Genomic DNA, 14,012 nt, shown 5'->3' with positions numbered 1-14,012 from the left:
CACAGTAAAATAAAATAAACCGTCGTCATACATTAAGTCTTTAAATACTTGATATGTATTTAATATAGTGGTCAGTATTAGAAGTTAAACTTTTATTTTGAAACAAAACGATCGGCAATGACTCACTACATTTAGTTCTTCACTAGAGCCAGTGGGAAAGTAAATCATGGCGGCAAATACACGAATGTCCTTCTTCCAGGGGGCGCAAGGCGGCTCAAACTTTCCAAATCCCTATTAAACCCTATTCAATTCTCAGGACGTTTTTAACCTCATTGGAGAAATTGTACACAAATATACATTACAATCATTTAACTATTTTAAATATACGCATTTCGACCTAACATGCACATGCAAATCCGCGTAAATACAATTTCTAAAAAAAATATTATAAAAATCCTTATCAGATAATCATCAACTATTATCATTGGTCCATCCTACCAGCGTAGAGAAAAGTAACTGGTACCACGTGACATCCGGTCTACGCGATACTTCAATGGCGGTCTGAATAATCATTTATTTAATACATACATGACAAAAACACTGAGAAGGTAAGTGAGTATTGATCTGAAAACATAGAGTGAATATTTGAAATATGACAAATGTCATTTAGATCGTTTATCATTTGCTCATTACTCAAGCGAAGTGCCATTCTATCCTCTTTTATTTCTATCGCAGAAAAACATCCGCCCCCTGATTCATCATCACATAAGCTCAGGAAGAAAGAGAGGAGACAGGAGTGTGTTCATACATTTGCAATGGCCATTGAGCTGCGCTCTGGTGTCAAATATGGCTCGTTTTTGTCACTCGCAGTGGTGTTGGTGGCGTATTGGTTCCGATCTCCAGACGGTTCGGTTCTGGATGAGAGGCTGGACGTGCTTCTGTCTTCATTGCTGCGCGCAGAGCGGAAAGTGGGCATGAACGGCGTGTCCAGACCGAGAGTGGCTATAGGTACTGACTTTTAAGTGCACTTAACAGCATGCAACAAATTATAATGATCATATGCACGCGTGGGATAGATTCTGCAAGTTGTCATTTATGTCATTTATATAAGAACGTTGCTTATATGTATTTATTTTTTTAAATAATCGCACTAAATATTTAAGAATAAACTTTAATAAAAATAGCATTTAAACTTTTAACAAATGTCATGTCATAATAATACTATAATATTACTTTTGCATGTAAGATTGGCATCTTTTCAAGTAACCAAGAAATGCATATGCAATTCTCAAAATGAGAGTAGCTATTTAATGTAATAAAGTTGTATTTTTAAATCAATAACTACTCATTTAATGTAATATGTATTAACAGTACTGGTCAAAAGTTTGAAACATTACTATTTTTAATGTTTTTGAAAGAAGTCTCTTATGCTCATCAAGCGAGCCAGCATCAAAAATACAGAAAAAAAAACTGTAATATTGTGAAATATTATTACAGTTTAAAATAAAGATTTTCTATTTTAACATGATCCTTTAGAAATCATTCTAAAATGATGATTTATTATCAATATTGGAAACAGTTGTGCTGCTTAATATTTTTTTTATCACCTGTGATTCTTACTTTTTCATGCTTTTTCAGGATTCTTTGATGATTAAAAGAATAAAAAGAACAGCATTTATTCAAAATAGAAAACTTTTCTAACAATATAAATCTTTACTATCACTTAAAAAATAAATAAAATTTTTACATAAATAAAAGTGTTAATTACTGACCCCAAACTTTTGAATGGTAGTGTATATTGTTACAAAATATTTCTATTTTAACTTTTTATTCATTAAATAATCCTGAAAAAAGTATCACTGGTAAAAAAAAAAAAGCAGCACAACTGTTTCCAACATTGATGATAAAGCAAATTAGAATGATTTCTAATAATATCTTTCTTCATCTGATAATGTGGCTTGTTTTGCTTCTGATGAATGCTATCTCAGGATCAGCCCTGCGCTGATGTTTTGCATGGGTTTTTTGCATCTTGTCTTTGCTTTTTTTGAAATTGTTGGTTAAAACAGTCTCTATAATAACACATGCAGTGCTTGCGAGAAAAAAAAAAAACTTTGACAACTGGTTTTAGCCCTATGTTTACCAAAATTCTTCAATCATTAACCTGAGATAACCCAGTGCAATGCATTTATTGTAGCCTATTTGTTGTTTAAATGACGGTCAATGCATGTGAAAGTTCTTCTCTAGACTCTTGATTGAATCTTTGTTGATTGATGATGTTCAGTCAGTTCTATTGTCAAAGTTAACCTGCTATCAAAGCCTATCTGGGATTGCACAGTCATTATCTGTGTTTTGAATCCGTGATCGATGCCTCTATCAGTCAGCCGCGTTCTGACAAACAACAGCTTCAGTCTGAAGTGACGTTTTGCTTTGGCAGACTATGCCATATAATGCATCCAACCCATTCTTTTTCAGATATTCTATGATGACCTATGATTTAGGTGTGTTTAGTTGGATGGCCAGGTTCAAAGATTGAATAATTGTAATATTATATTACCTAACATGTAATTTCACTGTCTCTTATCAGGTTTTGGCGGCTGTGTGGATATCATTGTCGATGGAGTGACTCTGCTAAACAAAATGGGTTTGAAGGCGACAGACCAGCCCCTCCACCACGACTACATAGAGAATGCGGAGCAGCTGGTACAGAGTTTCGCTTACTTTTTCTCCCCCGGAGCCGCTTCGGAGTAAGTGAGAGCCGTTCAAGCATGTTCACAAAGCCCTCGGGACTGTAGAGATTACACAATAAAACATAACACGTCTGTTGTGATTTTATTTTATTTGAAGCCTGGGGTCAGTACAACCGTTACCTTCCGTTTTGTGTCAGTTAATATTTAACAGTTGGAATTAAAACTAACCGGTCCCATGATGAATTTAGTCAATTCCCCACACAGTTAGCCTTAGATGTAGTTCATCACATTAACTATGAACAACTAACATTACAAAACCACAAAGTGTCACAAAACTAAAACAATAAGTTAAATATGAATAATTAGATACATTTTTAAAGCTGAAATGCATCAGACCCTTTTAGTTTTGTTGTGCTGGCGAAATGGTTAAGCTGCATACAGCAAGAGAATTCACACTTTGAGAGCGTAACGACAGGCCTCTCAAGATAATATTGCAGTTATGTTGAGACGCTGCACAGTGTTGCTAAAGCCTGCGGCACAGTGGCGTTTGGAGACTCCAGTGCTTCTGGTTGACAAGTTTGGATGGATGTGTGAATTTCTCCTCTAGCTTATAATAACCATCAATCATAGTGGAGGTTTTCTTTTCATTCTTTTCAGTTAGAGAGGCTTTTAAAAGTACAATCCAAAAAACACTTGCACAGTGTGATATATTTCCTGCAGTTGTGTGCTTACAATTTCCCAAAAGTTCCCAAAGATTTTTAATTTCAGAGAAATTCCAATTTTAAATAATGGCTCGTCCCTGGTCATTGTCGCCTGTCAATGGCGTAATATCCGCGTTATCCCTGGTTTCCCCTCGTACTGCCATAGTAACCATGGCGACAGACGTGGACAACTGCGTTACGTCTAGCAGCACGCTCACACTGTTGTCTCTCTCAAACATTATGGACCATGGCAAGCAGACTTTGGGACAAATGGAGAACTAAAACGAGGATCAATATCAGCGTGGCGTTTTCGAGATGCCGAGAGCTTCGCGTCCGTGACAAACTTCGACTTGACAGAGACGTGCAAATGTACATAAAACTAATCAATGTTATATAGCTCAACATGATGAAATGTTAGACTATGACTAGTATGTTATTCTAATGTTGATCTAGCTTACTGCTAGTCTCATACAGCCAACAAACTAACACATAGAATATTAACACACACACATTTGATTTTTGGTTGTTGTTGTAGCTTTAAGCCTCTGGCGTCAGGGTTGCCAGGTGTGCGCAAACAACAACAACAACCAAAAAACTAGCCTAAAGGTGATGATACACAGGGCAACTTTTTGAGCAATGTTGCTGGGCAATCTTGCCGAGCGATTGTTGCTTGGGAACTTTCCCATTGAAAATGGGCAGTTTGGATTATCTGGATAATTTAGATTGGTCGTGGTGTCTCATCTGGTTGCCCGTTGATGGCAACATTGCCCAGCAACATTGCTCAAAAAGTTGCCCTGTGTATCATCACCTTAATAGCCTATAAAGTTGGGGATGGGTCGGAGCACTGCATTTATGCGTATAATAATTTTAACAATGATTCAACTTAAGTCCAACCATTAACGAATTGTTAGTTTATAATTATATGCAGAAAAAATTAATAAATAAGAGAAGACATTTATAATGTTATGAAAGATTTTGATTTAATAAATGTAATAAATAAATGTAATAAATGCAAATAAAGGCTGTTTATTGAACTTTTTATTAATCAAAGAATCATGAAAGAAGTATCACCGTTTCCACAAAAATATTAGGCAGCACCACTGTTTTCAACATTGATGATAATAATAGGAAATGTTTCTTGAGCATCAAATCTGATTTCTTACTGTAAAATCTAACTGAAAATCTGAAAAAAGACTGGAGTAATGATGCTGAAAATTCACAGGAATAAATAACATTTTAAAATACATACAGTATATTCAAATAAAAAAAAAACATTTCTTTTAATATGTAATAATATTTCACAATTGTACTGTTTTTACTGTATTTTTGATTAAATAAATGCAGCCTTGGTGACCATAAGAGACTGTTTAATGTTTAATGTTTCCAAACTTTTGATTGGTATATAAAATGGAAATAAGGTTTTCACAATGGCAAAAAGTTAGATGGCATTGAAATTCGAACTTGAAACTTGAAGCAAGGCTTAAAAATGCATGAAGCGGACGGGTTTTTGTGATGATGCCTCAACACCGCGACCTCACATAAGTGAAACCGCGATAGAGACCATAATACAGCCGGTATTATCGCTCACCCCCTATATCTTTCATCAAAACTGAATTATTTTCTCAGCATCTGAAATGACTGTCAGCTGACTTTCAGACATCCAAATGGATTATATGGAAAGAACAAAAACCCCTCAGTTGCTTGACTTGAGGCTGAATAACAGGAGTGTAATTACAAAGCACTGTGTTTGTTATTCTGCTGACAGTTTTCTTTCACTCTTTCCCATAGGAGGTATGTGATGAACGACACGCTCTTCAGTGAACTGGTAGAGGCTTCTCGAGAGCTACCAGGAAACAGGTGGTCAATAGGAGGAAATGCACCTGTCATGGCCAGCAGGATGGCGCTGGAAGGATGTGATGTGCTTTTAGGTGGCAGTTTCAGCATCGATTTCACTGATATCCTCTCACAGCGCATCACAGGTGCTGTAATGAGCTTATTTTCAGCTTTGTGCTAGAAAAGCTTTTTCTATTCAATATTGTGAATATGTAAATGTATAACAACAACACTTTAGTGCTCCTATTATCAGGGGTGCACATAACTTTTTTGGTCTGGTTCTCAAGGGAGCACCTGGAGATGCTGCTTGGTACTCACACTTTACGCGGCACACTTATCCTACAAGCTTCCTCCTGACTTCTCTCCTCACTATCTTCTTTTCTCTCGAACATGGTAGATGATGATGATGTTTTTTTTTTAATATTTTATTAACATTAATGACACAGACAACAGCAGGAATATCAGGCTGCTGTCACTTTAACCGAATGCATGGACCAAATATACTGATATACATCAGCTTATCACGAATATACTTAAACATCACTTATGACATAACCGAGAGAATACTTTCCGAGATGGGAATTTTGACATAATTTTGTATGTATGTGTCCGTTCCATAGACTGTCAAAAAATATGGACGTAGTGTCCGTGACGTCACCCGTAGGTTTCTGAAGACCGTTTTTGAAGCCTAAAGTGGGCGTGGCCGACCGTCGCCATCTTGGCAGCGCGTCAATCCCGAATTTATTTATTTTTACAGTCAGACAATGAACTGAGGTAACGTGACGGCTAACAGACAGCAGACAAACGGCTAATGATGACTAATGACCACAGCAGCGGGAATCCACCCGTCACTTTTTAAGGCTTAATATAATTTTAAGGCTTAAAGGGATACTCCACTTTTTTCGGAAATATGCTCATTTTACATCTCCCCCAGAGTTAAACAGTTGAGTTTTACCGTTTTAGAATCCATTCAGCCGAACTCCGGGTCTGACGGTACCACTTTTAGCATAGCTTAGCATAGATCATTGATTCTGATGAGTCCAGTAGCATTTCTTTCAAAATGACCAAAGAGTTTCAATATTTTTCCTATTTAAAACTTGACTCTTCTGTAGTTAAACCGTGTACTAAGATCGACGGAAAATGAAAAGTTGCGATTTTCTAAGCCTATATGACTAGGAACTACTCTCATTCCAGCGTAATAATCAAGGAACTGTGCGGCTGTACCATGAGTGCAGCAGGCGTAATGATATGACGCAGCGCCTGAAAATAGGTCTAATAGGTTAGACAAACTTAGTCCCGGTCACGTTGGAAGAAGTTACCGAGCTGGGGACTATTTTCAGGCGCTGCGTCATATCATTACGCCTGCTGCACTCATGGTACAGCCGCACAGTTCCTTGATTATTACGTTGGAATGAGAGTAGTTCCTAGCCATATAGGCTTAGAAAATCGCAACTTTTCATTTTCCGTCGATCTTAGTACACGGTTTAACTACAGAAGAGTCAAGTTTTAAATAGGAAAAATATTGAAACTCTTTGGTCATTTTGAAAGAAATGCTACTGGACTCATCAGAATCAATGATCTGTGCTAAGCTATGCTAAAAGTGGTACCGTCAGACCCGGAGTTCGGCTGAATGGATTCTAAAACGGTAAAACTCATCTGTTTAACTCTGGGGGAGTTGTAAAATGAGCTTATTTCCGAAAAAAGTGGAGTATCCCTTTAATATAATTTAAACGGATGAATTATAAAAAAATTCACCCCCCTCACAGTTGTCATGAAGGGAAAAATAAACTATATAGACCAAAGCCACTTTTTGCACCAGGCTGTAAACATGTTTTTTTCTGCTGTAAAGTTGGGCATTTTAACATGGGGGAGATACAGATTTGACTCACTTCTGCATCCAGCCTCAAGTGGCCAGTCGATGAATTGCCGTTGAATTCACTTCCGTATTGGTTTCAAGAGAGAGACAGGGAGGTTGCCGCTTGGTCCGTTCAAGCGCAAGTAAACGCGAAAGAGGAATAACAGCGCGTGAATCCCGATTTTCGCCTCTTCTTCCACGTTTTTATTGTATTGTAAATCGGCAAGACAAAACACGTACAAATGATAAACTTTCACTCTATGATGGTTAACCTTAGCAGTTATTCCACAAAATACATGCGTGCCGTCACGCATCAACTGCGATCCGTTGCATCCCTAATAATTAATGAACACACTTATCATAATGATTGCTATCTTACCAGAGATGGAGAAAAATCCTACACCAGTAAGTAAGCGTGTTCCTGTCCCCAAAAATGTTGGTACTCAAAAGCGTTTCCCTCCACGTTTTCTGCAGTGCATCATTTATTTTTACCACAGATGTGCACCAGTTATGTGCCCCCCTGACTATTATGCTATTTTAAAGGCTCCTAATTCTGTTTTGGAGGTTTCCTACAATACATCAGGGGTGTCCAAACTCGGTCCTGGAGGGCCACTGTCCTGTAGAGTTTAACTCCAAATTGCCTCAACCTCCTTCTTGGAAGCTTTTTTGACATTTAGGTGATATTTACTTATTTTTAATAGATTAATTCAGCAGGTATATACCCTTTCTCCAAACTTTCTGCTGCGTGCAAAACAAACTGTTTCACACGCTCACACACACTGTCACTATGTAATGCACTTGTTAGTGCTGGATCATTTAAAAGCAAATAACGGAACTCAAAAATCCCAAAAGAGTTGAACTCTTCAGGACACCCCTGGTTTACATGCATCCAAGGTCAAAAAACACTTTAATTTTCTCATAATATACATTGATTGCAGCATCAACTCCTTTCTCACAGTGTCTGAAACTTTTCGATAAAGAATCCGGTCTCTCTAAACTCCTTTTTTCCGAGAGCATACTCCGCTCTCATTGGTCAGATGGCCCAGTCTCTGTCGCTTAGTGCATGTCGTAAAAAAAAAGCTCATTACCATATCTGAATTTCACATCTAGAGCACTTCCTCGACACTTGATACACATTGATACGAACCGTAACGATGGCGTCAGTTTTACCGTATCAATTTATGCCTGAGTCCTCATCTTTTGGAAGTCCATGCAAGGTGGATTTGCTTTCACATCGCAGAAAACAGCGTCTTCTCAACATGTCGAAAATGTGAACCAAACTCTTCCAGGCCTCAGCTACAACTACAGTGTTTGAGGGTCAAAGTAGATGTCATTTGCAGGCAGCCAATGAAGACCATAGGTTGGCATTATTCAAGTTTGTTACAAACCTACGTAGGTTCGTACAGGAAGTAAGACTCGTTTCAGGCAGTTCAGAATTGTTTCTTCCTTTTGGGAGACAATAACATTATTTATCCTTCACTTTTATCCAGCTCTTTCTTCCACGTTTTGCATTGCACTGAATTATTTGGTCTCTCCTCAGTGGCTGGAAACACTGTGGATGAGCCAGATATCCACCTGATCCTGGAGTACCCTACAGGTGCCACATGGGGGCCGTATACTTCCCGAAGGGCCAACAGGTGGGTTTATATTAGGCTAATTTACTTTCAGATTGTTTTTTTTTTTACTTTATCTATACTACTTTTAATCTAGACATTTTTGCTTTGCATGTAAGCGCTTTTCTTGTATTGCTGTAGGTATATTGTCCATAGTGATGACCATAATCCATATTTGGACTCCATGGAGCAATTTCAGGAGAAGCTGAATGGCTTCAATCCGGATTTGCTCGTAGTAGGAGGGTTGCAGATGATGGACAACTTCCCTTTCAAAAAGGGTAAGTGAATGAAGCCGTCTGAGGGCAATATTTAACACTTCATATTAACTTTCATTAATAACATTAACAAACATTATTGCATAATACTTAAATCAGTATTTAATCTTCTTTCAAATAATAAAAGTAAACTTTTTATTCACGTGTTTTCAGTGTTTTATATATACTAGCATTCAAATGTTTGGGTCAGTAAGATTTTTTTTTAAATCTTTTTGAAAGAAGTCTATTGTGTTCTCCATGAATGCATTTATAAAATACAGTAACATTTTATTACAAATACTATTGCACCTTAAAATAGCAGTTTTATTTTTTTATATATTTTAAATTGTAACTTATTCCTGTGATGGCAAAGCTTAATTTTCAGCATCATTACTCCAGTCTTCAGTGTCACATGATCCTTCAGAAATCATTCTAATATGTTGATTTGCTGCTCAATAAACATTTCTTATTATTATCATTGTTGAAAACAGTTGTGCTGCCTAATATTTTTGTGGAAACTGTTATAATTCATTGATGAATAGAAAGTGAAAAAAATTATAATAACAGCATTTATTTGAAATACTTTTTTTTTTGTATCATTATAAATAGATTTACAGTCACTTTTGATTAATGCATCCTTGCTGAAGAAAATATATATTTCTTACTGACCCCTGACTTTTGAACATTAATGTATATTTTATTTCAACTACTAACCAGTTAAGCATTATGTTATGTGTATTAGTGAACTGATTAATTAAAAAGTGCACATATAATGGTCTGTAAACCGTCAGCCTGTATGAGGATCAGTGGTGGTTTGGAGCTAAACTAACCCTGTACTGTCACATGGTAAGATTAGCATGTTATCCCAGCTGCCCTGGGAAAGTAGACGGACTGTAATAACTCGTAGCGCTCAGTGATTTTGTTTGCTTTGCATATCTTTTCTTTCTGCCCTAGAGGGAAATTACTATAAATAATATTCACTGCACATCTTCACTGCTCGCATCATAAACAGACAGATTTTTTTATTTTTTGGGGGGGGGGTTGGACAATTCAGTTTTCTAAGTGGGTTATTGGTGTTTTAAGTAAGTAATATTTAGACCCAAAGGCAAAAAAAGCTTAATGGAACATTAAAAGTTAAGTGTGTAACCACACTGCACTGAAAGAAAAAAATTATGAAACGGTAAATAAAACAAAGGAGTTATTGGAATTATTGGAGAACATTTTACAAGAAAACACTATTTCAGTGTTTTCAATATGTTACTTGCCGTTTCTTGGTAATTAATTGTGAAGTTAACAAACGATTTCAAAGTGAAATTTCATTCATGGTAACTTTTTCAGTGTTTTGAAGCTGTAAATAAAGCAAAGATTATTGAATTATGAAAATATTGAAATTCTATTTCAATCTTTCTACTTCAAGATTTAACAGTGAAAATTGTCGTACACCAAATTGTTTTCAGTGTAATTCAGTTTTAATGTTCCATTAAGCAATTTACATGCCTTGACTCATTTAGTATACACGGTTCTATGAATATGCAAGTTAGCCCCGCCTCCACTCACTCACACCAGATCAGAGATCCACTCGTTGACGATCACACGTTGACGTGATTGGTTACAAGGTAGTTTGTGACGTCAGAAACACCAGCGATTTCAAATCGTGTTTTTCAGACTGTCTTTGGTTCACTGCAGTTTTGAGAAGAAAATACTCAGCAATGGTGTTGACATGAATTTGCACATGGTTTGTCTTAAATCATATTAAAAACACCACATAGACATATAAACCACAGGGGGACTTTAAGAGATTCTGTAATAACCGTCTCTTTCCTACAGGAGAGCGTGAGGCTCTGCTGGGAAGGCTGGCGCAGATGTTGTCCTCCGCGTCCCCGCAGACCGCCGTACATTTTGAGATGGCCAGCTTTGTGGACGAAAGTCTGATGTCTGACCTTCTAGAGTTCGTTCTTCCTCACGCCGACTCTTTGGGCATGAACGAGCAAGAGCTGCCCAATCTCTTGAGCCTTTTCCGCGGCAGCAACTTGACCGTGCTCTCCGACCCCAACCCCCGCGTAGCTACGGTGCTGGACCAGATGAGAGAACTCTACCGCCTGGTAAACCAGCGCCACCGCGAGGCCGGGACGGGTCGGCCGCTCACCCGCCTTCACGTCCACACTCTAGCTTTCCAGGCCATCATCGTCAAACGCGGCTCCCAGTGGAAGAACACCATGTCGGCCACGGCCAAAGCCTCTCTGACTGCCAACCGGCACGTCTGCGGCTCGCCGGACATCGATCTCAGTAAAGCACGGCTGATTATGGATGAATCGTTCTCCATTAGCAGGAGGGAAGGAAGTCAGAGAATTCCGCTTCAGGAATCTCGACCGGTTTCCTGCTGGGATGAGGACGGCTATGAGATTTGCGTGGCTCCTGTGCTGGTGTGTACAGAAGTCTACCAGACCGCTGGAGGAGGAGACAACATCTCTGCCGCTGGGCTCGTACTGCAGATCTGAATACGACACGTCTTCATCCCACATGCTTGGGTTTTATTTTGTGATTTTTGTTTTTTTTAATTGCATCATTTTTATTTTTGGGGGGAAAAACATTGAGACACAACGTGTGCAATACAAACATTGGGTCCAGCTTATATAAAGTTGGGTGAATCTCACAAAACCTGTCAACAACATGTCCACGTCTTATTTCACCCTTAAATCAAAAATAGAAATGAGAGGTTTTGCTTTTTTACAATATGAATATTTTCCAATATTATTTTCTTGACAGTTAAGCACGTTTTAACTGCTGTGTTGCCTTTCATTTGTGCTGATTTAAATTTAAATTGTTCCACAGTATTTTTTTTATTGTAGTATATTTAGAAAAACACTGTAGTAATGAGAATATAATGAAAATCACAAGAAATACGGTGTAATGGATGTACTGCAAAAATGAAAATGTGCTTAATTGTCATGAAAATAATGTCTTGATGGTTTGTTTTCTTAAAGCAAAATCTAATTTCTCACTTAGATTTTTGTGTGAAATATAATCTGGACATTTAATTGTAAGAGTCGCGTAGTTTTCCCACCTATAGTTCATTTGTTTTCAGCTTACAAATAGTTTTCTTTCTCGTTTAAAGTATCTTTTCTCTCATCCAGAACCTTTTTGTGTCTTAAAATGGCTTCGTAATCATTCACTTCACGCACATTAACCCAACAGGGGCCAGTAATCTTGAAATAATATGCAGAAGAATCTTTGAGCGCCCAGAGCTTTTTATATTATGATTGAAATCAATCAATGCAAATGCACAATAATGTCAAGTGGAAACACAGAAGAATTTAGCATGACTGAAGTGTAATGGGCTCCACCCATAATACCTAACATTGCTTTATCCTGATTTGTCATGCGTTATTTTTTTCCTTATTTAATGCTCGACCTATTTAAAGCACGTGATTGTATTTAATTTTTTTTTGCATTCCATAGCATCATCATATTCCACTTTAACAAGATATTGAGCAGTTACACATCCCAAACATTGAAACAAGTCAGTCTTCCGCTCTTATTTACAACACAATGTCTTTAGCTAATTTGTCTGAATTAAAGCACATGTTCTTTTTAATTAAAGGAACATGGCTTGATTTCTAACTCTAGGGAAGGGAAAGTTTATGAGGATGGTAATTTTAGCCTGGTCATGTTAGAAATATCGAAGCAATACATGGGTGCATGTATTTCATGAAACCTGACAAGAACATGTCATACTTCACCCCAAAATCAAAGAAAGAAATGTATTACAGTAATTACAATTGAGAATAATTGGAATTACAAGTAAACCATCCATACCATTGCCATGAAAATAACATCATGAAGCAAGTCTTAAAGAAAAGGTGTGTTAGTTCTAAATGCCCCTTTTTTATTAAATTTTTAGTTTATTTTATTTTAAAGAAGAACAGGAATATATATATATATATATATAAATGTAAATATATTATACATACATAAGTAACTGCCGTCTTCAGAGAGGTCATAGTAAAACATAGTTGAGAGCAGAACAATTGCCAGAAAAGGTCAAAAACAATACATGAACACATGAAGAGAAGTTTTATTTTATTTTATTTTATTTTATTTTTCACCTGATTACTTTAGTTATGCTTGAGTTGTGTTTTATCAAATGAACTATTCTTGCAATGGATGAAGTAGCCAAAACCACTTATTTTGCATACATGTGCATAAACTTCCTGCTTGTTTGTATTTTCGGGAGAGGGATTTGAAGAACTTCGTCACATCTGCCGTGATCATAACTGTCGGTGTCTCTTTTAACAGATTCAGAAATATCGAAGCAAGTTTGGGCTCTGGCTTCCTTTCAGTCACATCTTCCATCAGTCACCCTGAGTGCAAATTATTACCTACCTCCTGTGCCTATGAAAATATATCCAGCTTACCTGATGTCCATTATGATTATATACCTAGAGTGCTTGTCTACGCTAGTGTAACCCGATATCAGACAGGAGATGGAAGTTAAAGATGCCCCACCCTATCAGGATGTGTGCATCGAGACGCTCTCCAGCTGATATATCAAATATGTCTCAGGGATTACAGTAGCCTGGATGTCTATGATCCACAACACTTGAGTTAGAATCAATTTATCTGTGACAGCTGGTGTGATTCTGGTCTGAGCCTGTAACATACTGACCAACCGATGGTCCAGTAGATTTGAAGAATCTTTTGTGTGAAAAATAGCAATGGATATTTTGTTGTGAATGTGATTCTTGTGTTCATGTGTCGATAATAATGGATGACGCATGTCTGAAAAAGTTGTAGCATTGGAATTGTTTGTTTGGGAATGGTGGTAGTAGGAGTTTTGTGTGTTGTCCTGCATAAGCTGGAAATGAGTTGTTGTGAAATGCCTTTTTCTTTGTCCTTCTTTTGTCTTGGCCAAATGCGGTCTGTCAGCAACAGCTGTTCTGAAGGGAAAAGACTCATTTTTGAACGACTTCTTTGGATTTCTATGTAATAAAATATTACATTCCATTTATGGTACTCTGTTGTGTATTTCCAATTATTTTGTGGACATTTTAATTAGGATATTTTGGGATGGTTGAGGACAAAGTAACACCTTTAGTTTGCTTGTACGTAATTCATGAATGTTTATAAAA

At 37.2% G+C, this 14,012-nt stretch overlaps 1 protein-coding gene across 1 annotated transcript; it reads left to right on the top strand.

Annotated features, from left to right (window-relative positions):
- Positions 1–560: 560 nt before the first annotated feature.
- adpgk2 (ADP-dependent glucokinase 2) lies at positions 561–13,896 on the top strand. Its single transcript, XM_084393078.1, has 6 exons — positions 561–948; positions 2,525–2,684; positions 5,117–5,307; positions 8,557–8,653; positions 8,771–8,907; positions 10,711–13,896. Exons 1-6 carry the CDS (start codon positions 600–602, stop codon positions 11,379–11,381), a joined length of 1,605 nt encoding a protein of 534 aa, XP_084249204.1. The 5' UTR covers positions 561–599; the 3' UTR covers positions 11,382–13,896.
- Positions 13,897–14,012: the final 116 nt, after the last annotated feature.

Source organism: Rutilus rutilus (assembly GCF_951802725.1).
Source record: "Rutilus rutilus genome assembly, chromosome: 21".
Taxonomy (NCBI): Eukaryota; Metazoa; Chordata; class Actinopteri; order Cypriniformes; family Leuciscidae; genus Rutilus; species Rutilus rutilus.
The sequence above is the reverse complement of the archived record's forward strand: the minus strand, read 5'-3'. Positions and strand labels throughout refer to the sequence as shown.

What these genes read in the sequence shown, in the direction of transcription:
- adpgk2 (XM_084393078.1), top strand. Translation starts at nt 600, where the DNA reads ATGTCATTTAGATCGTTTATCATTTGCTCATTACTCAAGCGAAGTGCC. An exon ending in ACTTCCCGAAGGGCCAACAG is followed by an intron (nt 8,654 to 8,770) that starts GTGGGTTTATAT and finishes GTATTGCTGTAG; the next exon opens with GTATATTGTCCATAGTGATG. An exon ending in CAACTTCCCTTTCAAAAAGG is followed by an intron (nt 8,908 to 10,710) that starts GTAAGTGAATGA and finishes TCTTTCCTACAG; the next exon opens with GAGAGCGTGAGGCTCTGCTG.